The 19,868-nt window shown below is 34.4% G+C and overlaps 1 protein-coding gene across 1 annotated transcript; it reads right to left on the reverse strand.

The window, feature by feature from the left end:
• Window positions 1-7,077: 7,077 nt before the first annotated feature.
• Window positions 7,078-14,587, reverse strand: LOC149140856 (alcohol dehydrogenase-like). The gene is made up of 13 exons (XM_089449237.1): window positions 14,087-14,587; window positions 13,909-13,994; window positions 13,754-13,824; window positions 13,493-13,584; window positions 11,312-11,448; window positions 10,928-10,974; window positions 10,407-10,732; window positions 8,835-8,917; window positions 8,564-8,639; window positions 8,392-8,453; window positions 8,107-8,202; window positions 7,806-7,967; window positions 7,078-7,381 (listed from the first exon to the last, which is right to left on the reverse strand). Exons 1-13 carry the CDS (start codon window positions 14,124-14,126, stop codon window positions 7,262-7,264), a joined length of 1,398 nt encoding a protein of 465 aa, XP_089305363.1. The 5' UTR covers window positions 14,127-14,587; the 3' UTR covers window positions 7,078-7,261.
• Window positions 14,588-19,868: the final 5,281 nt, after the last annotated feature.

Below are 19,868 nucleotides of genomic sequence, written 5' to 3' on the forward strand. Positions count from 1 at the left end.
CTCCTGAAAGCTGCAATCGCTGATTGCGATTGTGACGTGGCATGTGGACCTTCCTGATATTTTAATAAGCAACAATTCTTCGCATTTCGGCCTCTCTTCCTCCTGAAAGCTGCGATTGCAATTGCGATAGGATATGGTTGTCTGCTAAATGAAGCGGCCCCTGTGTATGCCTTGGACCCTTTTGAGCACAACCAAGCAGACCAAGCCTGTCTCTGACCGTAGAAAATCCTCATTGTATAGCAGAGCTAACAGGCCCTAAAGATTTAAGTGCAGAAGAAGAGGAGTCTCTAGAAGAAGAATCAACTGAAGAGACCATTGAGCTTAAAATATTAAGAGTAGTTCTTATATCTACCTAAAAGCCTAAGCTAGAGGTGCTGACTTATAGCGTACCCTAAAGAGTTCATGGACTGGATCAATGACATGGATAGATTTTTTGAATATGAGGAAATGGGAGATGACAGAAAGGTAAAGTTTATTTTTACTATACTAAAAGGGCATGCACATTTATGGTGGGATGGTGTGCAGGCCTAATGGAGAAGGAAAACAAAACATAAATTCAAAATTTCGGATAAGATGTTTGCAAAACTCAAAGCAAAATTTTTTCCTAAGGATTATTAGTTCTCTTTGTTTAAACAAATGAAGAATCTAAGACAGAGATTGATGTTTGTAAAAGAGTATACTCGAGATTTATAAAGTAAATATGAGAGAAAGATATGTGGAGGATGTTGCAGTGAAGACATCCAGGTATATAACTAGACTTATATTGGATATCCAGGATGAGATCAATCTATTTTCTCCTAAATTATAGAGGATGCATATCAACTTTCTTTGAAAGTTGAATAGAAACTTGCAAGGAAGAAGTATGGTAGAGGGAAAAGTTTTGTTAGAGGAAGAGGACAATAATTTATTAGAGGGAGACATAGAACGTAAAGAGAGGGAGATAGCAGCTCGAGTCAACAAGAATCATTAAGAAGTGGCTCTAGAGGTAGAAGAGGTTCTTCTAGATGATGAAGTAGAGGCAACAGAACATAATATAGATGCTACGGATGTGGAAAGATGGGACACAAGTCATTTGATGTCCATAAAATTAAAGTGTAGGCAAGAGGAATGCTACTATTATCGAAGTAGAAGAAAGAGAAGAAGAGTTACAAGAAGTAGAGAATGTACTTGAGATAGGAGAGTCTTTGTTGTTGAAGAAATTTTTATTGAAGCTTGAGAAGGAAGCTATTGAACCAGCTCAGAGAAAGGCCTTGTTCAAGAATGCTTGCAAGGCCAAAGAGAAGTGTTGTAAGGTGGTGATTGACAATAGAAGTATAAATAACTTAGTGTGCACAAAAGTGGTGGAAAAATTGAATTTGAAGAAGACAAAACAACCGACACCCTATAAGGTGTCTTGGCTTCAAAAATTTCATCAATTATTGGTGAATGAACATTGTGAAGTGGGGTTTCAAATAGGAAGCTACATGGAGAAAATTCCTTGTGATGTCATGCCAATGGATGTGTGCCACATTCTACTAAGAAAACCTTGGCAGTTTGATAGGATTGTTACACATGATGGGAAGAAGAACACTTACAAGTTTCAAAAGGATGACATAAATCATATATTGGTACCATTGCAAGAAGAAGGTGCAATAGGGAATAATGATCCAAAATTCTTGTTGCTAATAGGAACGAAATTTTGTAGCAAGTTGAAAACAATAAGGTAAATTATACTTTAATTTGAAATCCTAGAGTAATTATTACAACCACTACAATTACATACTTGCCAATTGAGATTCAAGAAATGTTGAATGGATATAATGATATCATTGTGGATGATTTGCCTAATGAAATTCCACTTGTAAGAAATATAAGTCATCATATTGACTTGATACTAGGAACAATTCTACCCAACAAGGTTTCTTACAGAATGACCCCTCAGGAGCTAGATAAAGGATTGATCATAGAAAGCCTTAGCCCATGCGCAGTACCACCGGTGTTGATCCCAAAGAAAGATGGTGGTTCGAGAAAGTGCACAGACTCAAGGAAATAAATAAAATTACATTCAGGTATAGATTACCTTTACCTTGTATAGATGATTTCTTGGATTTCTTAAGCGATGCTTATAGATATTTCTCTAAGGTAGATTTGAAAAGTGGATATCATCGGATGAAGATTAGAGAAGGGGATGAGAGGAAAATAACCTTTAAAACCAATGATATCTTGTATGAATGGCTGGTATCTAATGCACCCAGTACCTTCATGAGCTTAATGAACAATGTATTAAAGGAATTTATAAGGAATTTTGGGATTGTATATTTAGATGATATACTAGTATATAGTTGGTACAAAGAGGAGAATTTATGGCACTTAAGTTATGTTCTAAAAAAATTGCAGTAGGAGAAATTATTAATCAACTTTAAAAAGTGTTCATTCATGAAAACACAGCTTTTTTATTTGCGATTTGTTATATCTAAAAATGGATTGAAGATGGACCCTGAGAAGGTAAGAGAAATTATAGATTTGCCTTCTCCCTGGAATGCGTTTGAAGTTAGAATTTTTCATAGTTTGGCTAGTTTTTACAGGAAAATCATCAGAAACTTTATCAAGATGAGTGCACCAATTATAGAGACTATAAATAAGGAGAAACAACCTTTCTGATGGACTATTGAAGTTGAGGAAGTATTCTAGTTGCTGAAAAAGAATATTACAGAACAACTTGTTTTGATGTTACTAGATTTCAATAAACCATTCCAAGTGAAGTGTGATGCCATCAGTGAAGCAATCAAGGCTATGATGAGCCAAGAGGAAAAACTCACTACATATTTCAGCAATAAATTAAATGAACAAAGAAAAAATTACTCTTCCTATGATAAGGAATTCTATGTTATGGTTCAAGCACTCAAAAAATGGAGGCACTATTTAATGTCAAGGGAGTTTATTTTATACAAAGATAACCATGCATTACAATATATAATGCAACATCCAAAATTGAGCCAAAATCATGTTAAATGGATATAAATCCTACAATGTTTTACTTTTGCTTTAAAACATATTAGTGGCCAAGCTAACCAAATTGCAAATGCCTTGAGAAGAATGAGCTTGATGACGCAAGAAATCTAGATACATGTAATGGGCTTTCATTGTATGTAAGAAATGTATGAATTTTATGTGGATTTCAAAGAGAATTATGAGGCATACAAAAATCCAACAACCAAAGATAGAAGCAAGTGGCTTGAATACATGTTGTAAGATGGTTTATTGTTTAAAAACGTTCAACTTTTCATTTCAAAAGGTTCGATGCGATAAAAAATAATTAAAGAAAAACACAGTGGAGGTTTAGGGGGACATTTTCGAGATGAAAATAACTATGAATAACTAAAACATTTTTATTTTTGACCAAAGATAAGGAATCGGGTTCAAAAATTTGTGAACAATCACAAAATTTGGTAGCATGGAAAGGGAAAGAGTCAAAACATAGGCTTGTATACCCCACTACTAATTCTAGCTAGACCTTGGGATTCAGTAAGTATGGACTTTGTGTTGGAGTTGTCAAAAAGACAAAAAGGTAACTATTCAATCTTTGTAGTGGTTAATATATTTTTAAAAATGGCTCATTTCATTCTTTTTTTTAAGGCAATGATGTTACCCATATTGCTAACCGACTTTGTAAAGAAGTGGTAAGACTGAATGGAGTACCCAAGAGCATTGTCTTAGATAGAGATATTGGATTCTTGGAGCAACTTTGGAGAACTTTATGGAGAAAACTAGGAACAAAATTAAGTTTTAGCTTAGCTTATCACCCCAATACTAATGGGAAAACCGAGATAGTTAAAAAAAGATTGGGGAATATCTTAAGAAGGTTAGTTGGAGAGCATCCGAAACAGTGGGATTAGATGCTTGCTCAAGTAGAATTTTCCTAAAATGATTCTCCAAATAGAAGTATATGTCATATTTCATTACAAATCATATATGGAATGCATCGTAGAGGAGTTCATCAACTCAAAAGTTTGGGACAAGACAAACAAAGAAGTGCTGAAGGAGAGGAATTTGCTACAACTATGTAACAAATTCACAAGTAGGTGAAACAAAAGTTACAAAAGAACAACGTCAAGTACAAGAGCAGAGCATATTTGAAAAAGGAGAGAACAAAGGTTTGACCTAGGCGAATTAGTCCTAGCACATCCGAGGAAGGAAATATTTCCTAGAAGAGAATATAATAAACGAAATTTCAAGAAAAATGGACCCGATAAAATTCTCTTTCAAAAAATGCCTACGAGATAGAGTTCCGATCAAGGATTGACATCTCTCCCAAATTTAATGTTGCAAACCTATATAAATCTTAGCCAAATGAAATAGTCCAACCAACAAATGACTGTGAGAAGAAGTAGATTCAATCACAGAAATAATTCCCAGCAACAAAGCCTTTGCAACTAAAAAAAGAATATAATAAGTACTTGGTCAAATGGAAGAATCATTCAATAGTATATGCTAATTGGATGACTACTACATTATTATAGAAAAGTCACAATTCAATTGAAGATATCATGACCAAGAGCCCATGAACAATTTGTTCCTTGCGAGTATGGCGTAGGAGCATTGATCAAATTCCATTTTGACCTATAGAAAGTAAAAATAATTTACTAAAAAGGTTGATTTCTCAATCTTAACATTCTGTTGTGTGTAGATTAAAGGAATTCATAGAATGTTTACTCATAGTATTATGTTAAAAAAAATAAATTAAAATTGATCTCAAGCTAAATCCGGCTCATCTGATCCTATTATAGGATCTAAATGTAGCCCAAAGTATTTTTTAATCGAGCCTCAAATTAATGGAAGGATTGGACTTATGTGCCCCCACTCTCCACATAAAGTTTAAAGTTTGTAGAGTGAGCCGATTCTCGACCTCGATAGGGGACCCATGAGGTTGGCCCTTGATTTAATTGGGCCCTGTTTGGTAGAATTTATTGGTTAACAACACGAACAATGGACTTTGTGCTAAGTTTAGTTATAAAGGAATTTCTTCCCGCACCTGACTACTACACATGAATATATATATATATAAATAAAAGGTTTCAACATTCTTCATTAATTAGAAATTATAATTATCTTAAGAAAATAAATAATAATATATGCTAATATAAATTATTTTAATTATGGATCTATCATATAAGTGTGTAATTTTTCATTCTTTGAATTGTATTTTTAAATGCATAAATAGATTGTATAGATTACACAACTTAAATTTGTAATTCCAATAAATATTTTATAGATTCAAGTCAAATTAACCGAAGAAATGTACCTTGACCAAAATGTAAAATAGTGAGATTATTGAAATGTTTTAAAATGTTTTAGCGATAAGAATTTAAATTTTTTAATTGTTTTAAATCATATATACATAGTTTACATTGAAATATTTTATAAATCACATTGTCCATCTTAAAATATTATTTCTTTATTAATATATTTTTAAATACATGTCAATATTATTTAACTTTACATGGTGAAATATTTTATTTATGACCAACATTAAATATTTTTATTATTACTATTCAATGTAGAGGAACGGGCCAAGAAATCAAGACATTACATTCCACACAAACAAGTTGACTTGGACACCAAGGATTAGATTTAAGACGTTGATAATTCCACCAAAGCTAGAACAATCTCCTATATGCAAACCATTAGTCTCTAATGACATATCAAGACTCTCATGGGCAGGTTCCTAAAAGTGAATGTCAAACAAGAATTGGTCATCATTATGGTAGAATTGATGGACAAAGTTGGTAGGATGAATACGAATGTCACTTCCCTTCACAAAAGCTTGATAAATCTCAGTTTTCCTCTAACAATGATAATGAGCCACAACTACTGATTTAGGTGGATTCTCTTGTAGAATGAACTCAAACTAGCTAGTGACTTCAAGTAGAATTTCTTTAATGTCAATGTTATTAGCATGTTTATTAGTTTAGGGTTTAATTTATTTGCTAGTCATAGTTTCTGTTTGACATTCTATGAGATAAGAAATAAAATTTGTAATCTTAAAACTTTGAACTTATTAATGGTCTAATTTCCCAAGTAGCAAACCAATAGCCTATGATAACCGTTTGTATCAATCCTTTTGGAAATAATAAAAACAATCAAACTTCAAAATCTATATATATAATTTTCATTATAATTATATTATAAAAAAATATTCTTTTAATATATTTAAATGGTTGGAAAACCCAAAATCATTCTCACAAGAAGGATTATGCCATCATATGATGTTAAAGAAGTGGGGAATGAAAAACTATTTTTCCTAGTCCATGAGGTCTTTGATACATGGTGATCGGGTGCTCTATTAAGGCACTCCTTGATGTGATGTCACCAGTTCAATTCCCCACCCTGATCTGTTAAGGCACTCCTTGATGTGAAGTCACTAGTTCAATTCCCCACCCTGATTTGTTAATGCACTCCTTAATGTGAAGTCACTAGTTCAATACACTCCTTAATGTGAAGTCACTAGTTCAATGCACTCATTGATGTGAAGTTACTAGTTCAATTCCCCACCCTGATTGAAGTGATATATTGGACATGATGAAGATGTAAGCATACCAACCTTAAAAAAAAACACTATTTTTCCTAATAAAAATACATAATAAATCCCTATTTATCCCTTTTATATTATTTTAATTAAAAAACAAAAAACAAAAAACAAAACAAAAGCAAAAACAAAAACAAAAACAAAAAAAACTGATAAATAACTTACTATCATACAAATAAAATGTTAAAACAAATTAATTAATCATCAATTTGTAAAATTAAACTTTCTTCTGCTTAAAGTATTTATAAGATTTATCTTGTCATATAAAAATGCCACAGCATTTAAAAAAAATGTCAATTTATCTTAAACTTAGGTATATTAAATAATAATATTAATCAAATTTCTTTAAATAACTTAAATATAATATATTAAGTTTTCATATTAAATAATAATCAAATTTACACCTTAAAAAAATACACAGATTCAAAACCTCCTAAAAACAAATCACAGGTTAAAAACCAGGAAAAATATATTATATATAGTTTGTAAAAAACAATTGATATTATTCAACATAATTACAAAACTTAAACATCATACTTACCCTAAAATTATTATAACTGTTTACATGCTTTCCAGGACTTTAATTGCATACCATAGTTACACATAAAAGCCACGACATTAATCCCATAACAGTTTGACATAGTTCAGCATGCCTTCATAACACTGGAGATATTCCAACTGTGTTCATATTTGTCACTAATCCTGGATGACTTTAATTACAGTTCTCAGACCCTCTCCTTTAAGCATGTGATCAAATGCCTTGTTGATGTCAGCAAAAGAAACCTTGTCTGTAACAAATTTATCCAGTTCAAGCTCCTGCAAATTTAAATTTAACAATCAAGGAAGGAGAGATTAAAACTGTAATTAGAGTTAACAATCAAGGAAGGAGAGATTAAAACCGTAATTATAACTCTAATTAGATATGATAAGCATAGATTGCTCCCGTCATGGTACGGACAAGAGAAAAAAAAAAAAACAACAAGGAAATATGACCACACAGTATTATCTACAATTATGGAATGAATAAGGTGTTACATTAAAACTGTAATTAGAGTTAACAATCAAGGAAGGAGAGATTAAAACCGTAATTATAACTCTAATTAGATATGATAAGCATAGATTGCTCCCGTCATGGTACGGACAAGAGAAAAAAAAAAAAACAACAAGGAAATATGACCACACAGTATTATCTACAATTATGGAATGAATAAGGTGTTACAACTATGTTATGAAGTCTTACCCCATTCAAATACATCTCTACAAGGCCTGGCAAATCAGTACGAGGCTTATAGTTTCCAAAGAAGGTTCCTTTCAACGTTTTCTCGCTCAGAAAGTTTACGGGATTCGTTTTAAAGACTGCGTCTGAACGCGGGACCCCTGTTAAAACGGCTACACCCCAACCCTGCAAAAACAGAACTCTGATATCAAACATGTGCATTGCCTGCATTTTTTTAATTAAATCGAAGCAATCAGTTTAAAGCTACAGCTTAGAATTGAAATGATTGATGTATCTTAAACCAAAGGAAACCATGAGCTAGTACATCATGGCAGCATTCCAAAGCTTGAACCATGGCCTCAATACTCCCTGTGCATTCGACGCTGCAGTCCACCCCTCCATCAGTTTTTTCCGCAATTACCTGTAAACATTTTTATAAGTGTTTGGAAATTAAGAGTCTACACTGTTTTGAATGGATGGTGAATGAGTGCACTCCATGCGAAAACTTAAAATCTCCCCCACCTAAGTACTAAAGTACACACTAGTCAAAAGCAACCAATACTCTGATCTGGGAGAGAGTTTGATGATCATTTTGGGCAGCTCAACGTACCTGCTGAATAGGTTTTTCGTACTCTTTAGGGTTTATAAATTCCGTTACTCCAAATTGTTTTGCTGAGAAAGGAAAGATTACAGGAAAGGGTTAAAAAGGCAATTCTACAAGTCAACATATCAACATATGTACACAGATTCTCCAATAATGGAAGTGGGAAATATACAATTACCTCGTTCATATCTCTCATTATTGAAATCGATTCCAATTATTCGAGCAGCTCCTGCAATTCTTGCACCTTCACAAGCCTGCGTAGTTAAACTCGGGTCAGAAGGCTAACATATAATTAAACTCTACCCTCAACATATTGGTCCCAATGAAAATGCAGGTAGGGGAAGTGAACAGAATAGTCCCTAGAAAAAGGTTTGAGGACTTTAAAACTGCATCATATACTAATATGCATACAGTGGAACCTAAAGAGGGCACTTGTTATTAGTACTTACAGCAAGCCCAACAGCCCCCAGGCCAAATACTGCTACTATCGAACCCTTCTTGGGTTTGCCTGCGTTCAAAGTAGCACCCATCCCTGATTCCACAACAGAGAAGAATTTTAGACAACAATTCCAGTCAAAGAAACCATTATGAATGATTTTATAATTATTAACAGTACCGCCAGCAAAAGTCCTCGCAATTGACATGCCCACTTTGTAAAACACTATACATTGTCAACGAGGTCAATTATTTCATTTCTTCACTCAAACTTAATATATTATCATCTCAAAATTACTTATAAAATCTTCTACAATTCAGGAAAGTAGTTTTTGCATTAATGGCAGGCTGCATCCAGACTTGGAGTCCCTCTGCATTGAGTAAATTCTGTTTTGATAGGAGATCCAAGGGCAATATAGGCCTTGCGGGGCAGGGGGTGTTTAGAGATGAGCATGGTAACATTCCAGGGAGGTTAGACAAGTTTTGGAATAGAATACCTAACAGGTAAGCAGAGATAACTTATAAAATCTTCTACAACTCAGGAAAGTAGTTTTTTCATTAATGGCAGGCTGCATCCAGACTTGGAGTCCCTCTGCATTGAGTAAATTGTGTTTTGATAGGAGATCCAAAGGCAATATAGGCCTTGCGGGGCAGGGGGTGTTTAGAGATGAGCATGGTAACATTCCAGGGAGGTTAGACCAGTTTTGGAATAGAAAATCTAACAAGCAGAGATAGAGCATATCCTAGGGCAAGATATGCCCTGCACAGACGGGCAGAGAGCTTGGTATTTGGGTATAGCATAGGAAAGAATAAGAAATGACAAACGTCATTTTCCATTGATAGAAAAAACGGTAACCCATATCAATGGGAAAATCTAGAAGTCTATATTAGATCATATCAAATGGGAAAATCTCCCCGGTAAATGCAAAATGGTTAGCAAGGTGTTTTATCTCCATGGATGGGAGTTCATAAGATGGCTGATAAGTTAGTGCACTAGGCAATTTTAACTAATTTTTTCCAAGTCAAAAGATTTTTTTTATCTCCATGGATGGGAGTTCATAAGATGGCTGATAAGTTAGTGCACTAGGCAATTTTAACTAATTTTATCCAAAGTCAATTTTTATATCTAAAGTAAAGAGCTGAACTTAATTGGATTGTAGATTTTGGAAATATTTCTGAATCTAATGGATATAAATGAGAACAATGTATTAACCTCATTTTTATCTATCAAATTCCAAATATTCTCAAAATCTACAATTCAAATAATGCTGGTTAAAGTAAAGAAGAAACTAAAAATTATGCTGTACAACTTACTAGGCCAAGGGTAACCCAATAATAAGGAAAAGCCCTAAAAAGTAACGTTTAATATCTTATGGACAGAATCATGAATAAAATCTTGCAGTTTGTTTTCATAAAAGGAGAGGTACTGACATTTGCAAATGCCAATCTGCTTGGGATTTTCTATACAATATATGTAACTGCTTAGTGAATATGGACAGTTATAGCCCTTGAAACTTGTATATGTACATGAAAATAATTTAAAATGGAAAACAGATGATTAGAAAAAAGACCCAGAAGTAAATTACCTGTAGGGACACCACAGCTTAAAACACAAACTTTGTCAAGAGGTGCCTTGGGATTAATTTTGGCAACACAGCCTGCATGCGCAACAGTGTATTCGCTGAAAGTGGACGTACCAAGGAAGTGGTGAATTGGCTTCCCATTGATGGAAAACCTTGAATTTCCATCACTCATCATAACTCCTCTTTCAGTGTCAATTCTTAGCAGATCGCACATGTTGCTTTCTTCTGACTTACAGTGCTTGCATTCTTTGCATTCGCCGGTGAATACAGGAAGGACACTATCACCCACCTTAAGGTCAGTGACCCCTTCTCCAACACTTTCAACAACTCTGTGTTAAAAAATGGCCAGCAATTAATCACAAGGAAAATTTTCCCGTAAAATACTACATTTCTGATTGAATAATTAATTTCAAAATCAATCTATTACTACATTTCTGATTGAATAATTAATTTCAAAATTAGTCTATTACTACAATAATTAATTTAAAAACATAATTTTTGGTGGGTTAAAACAGAGTGGATACCCAGCTGCTTCATGTCCAAAAATGCGGGGAAAGATAGGAGTGTGACCCTGCAACCAAACAGTAGTAGACATTTTAGTACTAAGAAAATTGAATTGCACTCAAAAAAACCAATCTAATGAAGAGCCTCTATGGGAAGATGTTTTAACTTCAAAACTACTGATCATTAATCATTTAAAACGGTGAAAAAAACATGCAAGGACTATTCCTCTAATTGTTTAAAAGATTTAGGGCTAAAAATATTTATGGTTAAGATGATCTAAATAATCATAAATCCATATTATGTTTTTAATTTTAAATAGAACCTTTCCTTTTCTTGCTGCATCTCCTAGTTAAATCAAAGTTAAGATGGTGCAATTTTTGTTTCTCATATTATTTATAATTTACCTCTGCTTGCCAGAAAACAAGATCCGTATGGCATAGGGAAGTATAATGCACTTTGATTCGGACTTCCATTGCTTTTGGAGGTGCCACTTGCACTTCTTCAATCTTCAGAGGCTGGCTTGGTCCCCAAGCAACAGCAGCTATAACAAAAATCAAATTCAAAATATCAAATTTTAACATCGCAACAAAATTTTACCCCGTAACGAATGGCAACAATAAGAAGCATTACTCAATTCTCTCTGGTCTATTGGTTAACATAAATCCATCTCCACAAACAAAGGTTTTGAGGTTTTTATGGAAACAAAATTTTACCCTATAACCAATCAACATCAACATCAACATTGGGTTAGTTATAGGCACTACAATTTTCGGCATTATTAACCAATTTAGTTCCATCTTCATAAACTTAAGTTTGTATATTTTATTATTTATTTCTTATAAGGGTTGGTATGAAAATATATGCTCACTTCACAATCAATCACTACGACGAAGTTATAAAAATACATTATTTTATTTTTACTTGGTTTAACAATTAGTTTAGATCTATTTTCACAAATCTTTATTGGTTAATTCTACAACCAACCAACCACCATGTTAGTAAGAGGTACTATTCCATTATGCAAACAACCAATCAATCATGATGTTAGTAATAAACACTACTCTATTTTAAGCAACCAACCATTATGTTAGCAAGAGGTATTAATCCATTCTAGCTGATAACCAATAAACCATCATGTCAACTAGAGGCAATAATCCATTCTAGCTGGGTTTCCCTGGGGTCTAAGGACCATCCTAAATCCATATTCACAGACTTAGGAGACAATCAATCAATGATTATGTTAGCAAGAGACACAACCACATTTAGATGAATCGGCAATTTTGTTTCCAAGAAGCACTACTCTATTTTGACTCACAACTAATAGATAAAGGCACTACTCCCTTTAGAATTCCATGCTGGCCTAAGGACTAGACTAGATCTGCAATTTTGTTTCCAATAAGCACTGCTGTATTTGGACTCACAACTTGACTCACAACTAATAGGTAAAGGCATGACTCTCTTTAGAATTTTGTGTTGGCCTAAGGACGAAGTGTCAAACCAACCAATTATACTATTTCATTGAGCCTAGAGGTGTTCTCCGGCTAGTATGATGGAGATGTTGTAGCATAATATAATGTAATGTTTACAATTTCAAAATAAAATAAAAAATAAAAAATATAATGTTTATGTCAAAATATCCGTCTAGATACATCAAGCCAACCAATTATACTCCTTCATTGAGTCTAGAGGTGCTCTCCCTAGTATGATAGAGATGTTGTAACATAATGTAATGTAATGTCCTATAACCATTTTTACTGAATCAAAACAAAATAAAAATATTAAACACTTTTACAGGATAAAAAATAAAAGTATTCATTGTTTAAAATAAAAATAAAAACAAATTTAAACCAAGATAAAGTTGATTTGATCAAGTTATTGGTGATTTTTGAGCTCTAAATTTATGAGAGCTGATTTTATTGACTTAGGATATTCATATGAAATATAATCTATTTAAAGAAAAAATTAAAAAATTAAACCAACCAACATCTAACCAAACTCCAAATGTAACCAACTCTAATAAAAATCACCATCTCTTAATTTATTTCATTGCCGTCATTCAAACATCATGTTAATACAATACTATTCAATATTAAAATATTGGTAAAATTCACTACTTCATTTTGACTTTCCTGTTAATTTAAAAACGAATCTTTACTGCATTCTTGATGGTCTGCTCACCTGAAGACAAGCGAGATCCATCTTCAAAAACTTACCATGGTTTATTTCATTATTATTATGGTCATAGCATTACATGACAACCTCGACAGCTACTCTGGATGCAATTATGATATTTCGAGGTTTATATTGTACAGCGGACCAATCTTCGAAACAATTCCAAGATATTGAATTGTAAGATAGTGAATTTTCCTGCAGGGGTAAAGGTAAATCCATGTATTTCTGAACTACTTAAGCTTTTTCTAATGGCGATTCAGACAAAAGTAGCATCTGTAAAATTGGAACCATATTATGTCTCTGACCCAGAAATTACCCTTATATGCATTCGCTGTGCTGAACACTGAAAATAGATTATCATTATCTTACTAAATATAACGTATGGAGTCTTTTAGATAGTGCAGTCATATTACCTTTGCATGTAATAACTTTTCCTTCAGTAGAGCTTGCCATTTTACTTGAAGGAACGACTTGATCCTCTAGTGGTTTCTTGGAAGCTTGAGCGCTGAAAATGGATTCAGCAAATAAATTGGATTACAATTTTGTAGTGGTTTCTTGTAAGCTTGAGCGTTGAAAATGGATTTAGCAATCTAATTTTGTATCTCAATCAATTTCATATAGTTTAGAATATTTTCAAAATCTACCATCTAAATAAAAATAAATTTACCAATTACCTTTGCATTTTACAACTTTGCCTGCAATATAGCGTGGTGTTTTCCTTAAAAGATCGCTCTCCCCAAATAATCTAAAGTAGATACAACACTGAAAAATGGGTTATTATTCCCTTTACAAAACAAAATGAATTTAGAAACTGGGCACTCATATTTACCCTTGCTTGTGAGAACTTGCCCTGCAGTAAACATTGCTGACTCCCTTGAAGGGTCGATCTCCCCAAACGATCTCTCGTGCTAAACACTGAGAATGGATTAAATTACTGAAAGTGAGTTACTAATCTCTTGCTAAACAAATCTTATGAAGACTTCTATAATATTGACCATACAATTTACCTTTGCATGTGATAACATCGCCTGCAATAGAGCTTATCATTTTACCTCAACGATCAATCTCCCAAAATGGTCTCTTTTTCTATGGTGGTATTAATGTAATGAAGCAGTATTTCCTCAACGATCAATCTCCCAAAATGGTCTCTTTTTCTATGGTGGTATTAATGTAATGAAGCAGTATTTAGTTTGTCTCAGAGGGCACACATCCTTACTTTATATAGACGAAGACGAAATACTTCTCAATTAAAAAACACACAACTTGGAGTATAAACCGCCATACTGAATACCGGGGTTTGGTCGCCTTCGCTCCCTGGTTTTCTGTAAAATATTTGAGTTTTTTTCTGTGGGCCTTTGGTTCACAGTCAACCTCTGTATGTTTCTGTCAATGTTTCCATTTTTTTAGATTTTAGTGCTGGCATCCGTTTTAATTAGAAATCCCAAAGTCACAATCCAGAAAACTGTCCCCACTCCATTAAAACAGTTCCAGATACTACTTCCACTGGTTTATACTTGAAAATTATAAAAAATATTATAGTTGACACTGGCTTTTGTTTAGAGAACATGGGGCTCCTCCCTTCAATGATGGTTCATGCGCTTGACCTACCTACTTTGGCAGCTCATTCCAGGGACCTTTTCATTTCTAGTTGCTACATAATTACCAGTTACTCACACTGGCTGGGCTACACTCATTCAGAAAATTTAAGCATCGGTTTAATGAACCATTATAAAAGTGTGAGAAACAATTATTAATTACTCTTTGTTCGAGATTTTGTACATACAACTCAGTGTGCAGTAGATGCTTTTGTAAAGACATGCCATCTTCCAGACCATACCTGCTAACTAATTAATTGTTAATTATGGGAGTTTGTACATACAGCTAACTAATTATTAATTATGGGAGTTTGTATATACAACTAGTTGCACAATAGATGCTTTTGTAAAGCATGTATCTTTCCCAAATGACGAACCATCCACAACATGATTCGAGGCAAGTTAAACTCATCACGAAAATAGATCAGGGTAAAAAAGGGTAGAGTATAACTGTTTTTGTAAGTTTCACAGTGAACTTGTTGCACGCGGAAGTGGGTCTCTTATTTCACAAACAAGGGAGTTTCATACACTAATTTGGTGTCTTGCTTTGCCATGTCCTTAAAATTAAATTATAATAATAATAATTATCAATATATATACCTGCCCACAATAGTTGTATATGTGTAGATATATTTGTGAGTACATAATATATATATATATATATTTAAAGTGATTTTAAGTATGGATATTTGAATATAATTATGCCCATAGGTATGTCTATTTTGAAATAGGGTTTTTAGAATTGTAATTTAATTATCCATAATTATTAGGTGGAGTACATGTATTTAATTTTCATAGAATATTCTCTCGGATGTGGGTACTCCGCAAGGATAGTAAGGTGGTGGCCGAAATGGATGGCAAGTGGCCATTCCACATGGCCCTCCGTAATCCAGCACATCAGTCTAAAAGATGCATTAAAACTAGCCATAAATGGCATTTAAGTTGGCGTCGTCTTCAACTAGCCTGCAACTATCCACCTTGGCTTCACGCAAAGATGATTTCCGGTGATAATCATACCACCGTACATGTCTCTTATCCCCTGCCTCTGCAATGTCTATGCCCTTAGGCAGCTGCAGCACCTAGCTCTCGCACTACTACGAGGAGGCACTGCAGCATCCTATGCTGCATTGATTTAGGCCCGGGAACTCACTTCACTCAAAGCCTGGCTTGCCATTTCGTCTTCCACTCGGCCTCTGCAGCTAATCCCTCCTTTGAGCCACCCACTAATCCTTCTAAGCCCTCTTATCACTTGGGTTCTATCCCCGACAAAAATTCTCATATACTTGGTGTCAACATGCCAAGAACACGCCATCGAATGCATAGTCACAGGGTTGGAAGTAGAAGAAGATTGAATCGTCCCCCTCATTCTCCGGCCTCTGAAACCACATCATATTCGGCTCAGCAGACTACAGGCTACTACCCAAACACTCATGGTGGCAGAGGCCGCTCATGACCTCATTGCCTCCATCCGACCCCCCCTGCTTCGCCTCCTAGTGGCACTCCTTCCAATCCACAGTCACCTCTCAATTCCGCCCAATTCATCTTTCGTTCCTCCATGAATAGGCTGATCATTACTGCCACCATCTCCATAACCTTTCATGAGAAGGAGAAAGCAATTGAGGGTGGACACCATTCCAGAACAACGCCAGCCAGAGTTGCGGGGAGATCCCATTCCATCACCTCTAGCGAGGAGGAGTGGGCCACTGAAAGTGGTGGCCACACCAGAGCAGAACCAGCCATGGCCCAAAAGAGCACTCACAGTGTCAGGACGCAGTAAACTGGGAAGGAGACGGACCAGGACCAGCATGATGGCGAAGACATGGAACCTTACCATTGTTTTATCGAGGAGGAACAACCGGCGCAGTAGGCAAAGAACACGGAGGCTTCAAAGTAGGCAAGTGTCGGAATGGAGGCTTACAGATGCTTCATTGTCTAGGAAAACCCCGTCGTCTCTGCCACTTACCTGATCGGCCACACAACCTGCCACGCCACGTGTCTGCCTTTCTCAGGTTTTGGGAATTTTGCTTTCAGGTTTCTTTTACAGGGCTTTCGGAAAATGCTGGTATTTGGCTACTTTGTTGTTTTTTGGTTTTCCTTGAAGAATTGATAAAAAACTGTGTATTTGCTGGTTTCCCCTACGTGGGCAGCAAGATAATATTGACAAACTTATTTTGATTTCAACTGGTTTCCCACTACGGGCAGTCCAGACTATGTTTTTGTTGTTACGGGTAGTCCAGACTATGTTTTTGTTGTTTTTGCCCGACACTCCAGGCAGGCACGGACAAGCACAAGCTAAAGCCTCAGTGTACAATATTATTTCAGTAATAGAATTAGCCTAACTTAGAGAAAAAAATAAAAAAAATAAAATAAAATAAAAATAAAATAAATAAAAATAAAATTATAGAATATTTTAGAATATTCATAGTAATATAGACAAATGGAAGAATAAGATTTTTTTTCCAAAGTAGTTATACTTCTTTTGTCTTTTTAATTAAATTCATTAATTAAAAAATTATATCATATGAATAAATGCCATATGAAATTAGTTATGATTTCTTGAGGATGTGGTATTAATAATCCATGGTATTGACCCATAGTATTGTAAAAAAATCTATTAACAAATTAATAATCTCCATCATAAAATGCCCCTGAATGGTGAAGAATCTTGTTACATATTTTTTTAAATGTATATGTGTTCTACTTATATATTAATTTTTTTTATCATTAATAAGAATAATAATTCAAAATTAAATTATAGTTTAGTTAATTCTTATGAGTTTTTTAGTTTTAGCAACTTGAGATGTGTAATAATGTAAGTGGTTTAATTCCTATTATGGATTATCAATGCTACATCACCAAGAAAACATAACTCATTTCATATGACACATGTCCATGTGAATTTTTTTTAACTAATCAATTTAATTAAAAAAATAGAAATGGTATAATTACTTTTGAGATAAATCTCAACTTTTAATTGGTCATTAATACTAAATATATTATAAAATAATCTATAGAAATTAAAATTAAATTTTGAAAATTTCAATTCAAAAGAAATACATTTATTAACATAGTTAAACTGCTTTTAAATATTTTATATTAGGTAAATTAAATAATTCCACTATATCATATCAAATTACACATAATGTTATTATCAAATATCCACATATTGTGAATTATAAATACAAGTAAAATCAAAACATTGTGTTTATGTAGGTACACTGACTGAGTAATAAATACAAGTAAAATCAAAACATTGTATTTCTGTAGGTAAACTAATCTGTATTGTTTGTTTTTTAGTGGAAAAAAATTATATAAAATTACATCCTACATATACATGTCCAGTGTGTATTTATGTACGTAGATCCTATAGATATATCCAAAAATTGGTAAAAAAAACCATCCAAAAATTGTTACAAAAATAGATATCTAGGTCAACTCTATAATCTATCTAAAAAGTAGAATCACCTATAATGTGTTGATATAAAAAAGAAACATATAAGTGATGCTTTAGCTTGTTATATATAACCACTTTTAAATTTCATAGAAAAAAGTATAAACATTTGATGCATGTGGTGCTTCTGAACCCTAAGAATGAAAGGTCTATGATAATACTCCTGGAATCTATTATTTTGAGACTCTGAAATCATCCAGATCCCATGACCCAGCATAAGGCCCTCACCTAGCATAAGGCCCTCTTTATAGAGGGAGTCTACCTGGGTGTTGACTTCTCTATAAACATGAGAAATCATGAACATGTTAAATTAATCTTTTAATTGAACTATCTCATTAACGAGAGGTGATCTGATTAAGAAAATTAGTTTTGTTTTGCTAAAATTCCCTTTCAGATTATATTAAATATGTTTGAGGAATTGTGAGATTGTTTGCAAGTTAAAACATGGGTTTTTGAATGTTTTATGTAATTTTAAGTGCAAATTTACATAAAAAAAATTATTGAACAACAGCAAATGATAGGCATTAACATCACCATAAATAGTATCACAGCAGCACATGATAAAGGTGTTCACTCCTCCTGGGCTATGTTTCATTGGTCCAACTTCTAATGGCTTGGTCCTCTCTATTATGCTCAAAAGTGTGAATACATCAATTTACAATGCTCAGAATACTCTGAAACCTATTCCAATGGCTCCAGAATGCCCAAAAATGCATGTGTAGCCTCTTTATGCTCTTGATCTAATAAAAAACTAAAGAATTTATGGCCTTTCCAAATCTTCTGCTAATCACACTGCAAATTCCCCAAAATTTGGCATCATCCTACAATTTCGCCTGCCAAGCACACTAACGAAGCGATAATTTCTCCGAAAACTGAGCGAAATTATTGAATAGTTAAAACGATTGTTAACACTTAATTTCCAAAAATTTAGGCCATATGCTTGAGGGCTAAGGCCAACGGCCCACCCCCGCCGGTCGGGCCCCCACTCCACCTCTGTCACAGTGGTCACATGGGAAGTTACATAACCGCGCGTTGGCCCCACGTGAGTTGGCTCAACCCTCCGAACTCCACACCAACATATTCTAAATAAACTGCAAAGTCATATATGGTTAAGCGACAAGGTATGTGGTGCAATCGTATCAGCTTTGGATTAGAGTTGGGAGGTCACGGGTTCGACCCCCGCTGCCTCCCCTTGGACTATTACAATTTTTTTGGTGGCCTCCCGGGCTGCCACATGGCAGCCTTTGGCTGGGCCACGTGTCAGCCTGTGGTTGGCCACCCCACCAACCAATCAAAACCACACAAATTTAACCAATGAAACGAAGCCACTTGTCACCTAGTGATTCACCAAGGAGCCCATTGACCAAGTCAACTTCGACATAACATGCCCATTCAGTAGTACAGACTGCTCACTGGGCTATCCTTTTTTTTGAAAATTTGCATGTTTGGGAAAGTGAACAAAACTCGTTTCTGGAGTCCTACGGAATCCATTTTGTGTGAATCGAGTTGCGCCGAATTCAAGATGACAAACACTGCGCAGTCATCTAGGTTCCACACCAATCCTACAACTTTGAATTTTGAGCTATTTTTTTAGCACCTGATCATTCCTCCCCACTGGAAGTCTTTTGGACCCCAAAAGATCACTTTCAGTTGTCCAACTAGTGAGGGTACAATTCCCTCACCATTCCAATCTTGATCCATTCGTCACTGACTTGGAACTTGTGATTTACACAATGCTTGTTG

The sequence above is a fragment of the Pinus tabuliformis genome, chromosome X, assembly GCF_031772625.1.
Source record: "Pinus tabuliformis cultivar Carrire ecotype Pingquan chromosome X, CPIR1, whole genome shotgun sequence".
Lineage (NCBI taxonomy): Eukaryota > Viridiplantae > Streptophyta > Pinopsida > Pinales > Pinaceae > Pinus > Pinus tabuliformis.

Excerpts from the sequence above, each read along its gene's own strand:
- LOC149140856 (XM_089449237.1), bottom strand. The coding sequence starts at position 14,126 with ATGATAAGCTCTATTGCAGGCGATGTTATCACATGCAAAG. Across the intron at positions 13,995-14,086 it reads CGATGTTATCACATGCAAAG|TGTTTAGCACGAGAGATCGT; the intron begins GTAAATTGTATG and ends ATCCATTCTCAG. Across the intron at positions 7,968-8,106 it reads CTTTGGAATGCTGCCATGAT|GGTTGGGGTGTAGCCGTTTT; the intron begins GTACTAGCTCAT and ends CTGTTTTTGCAG.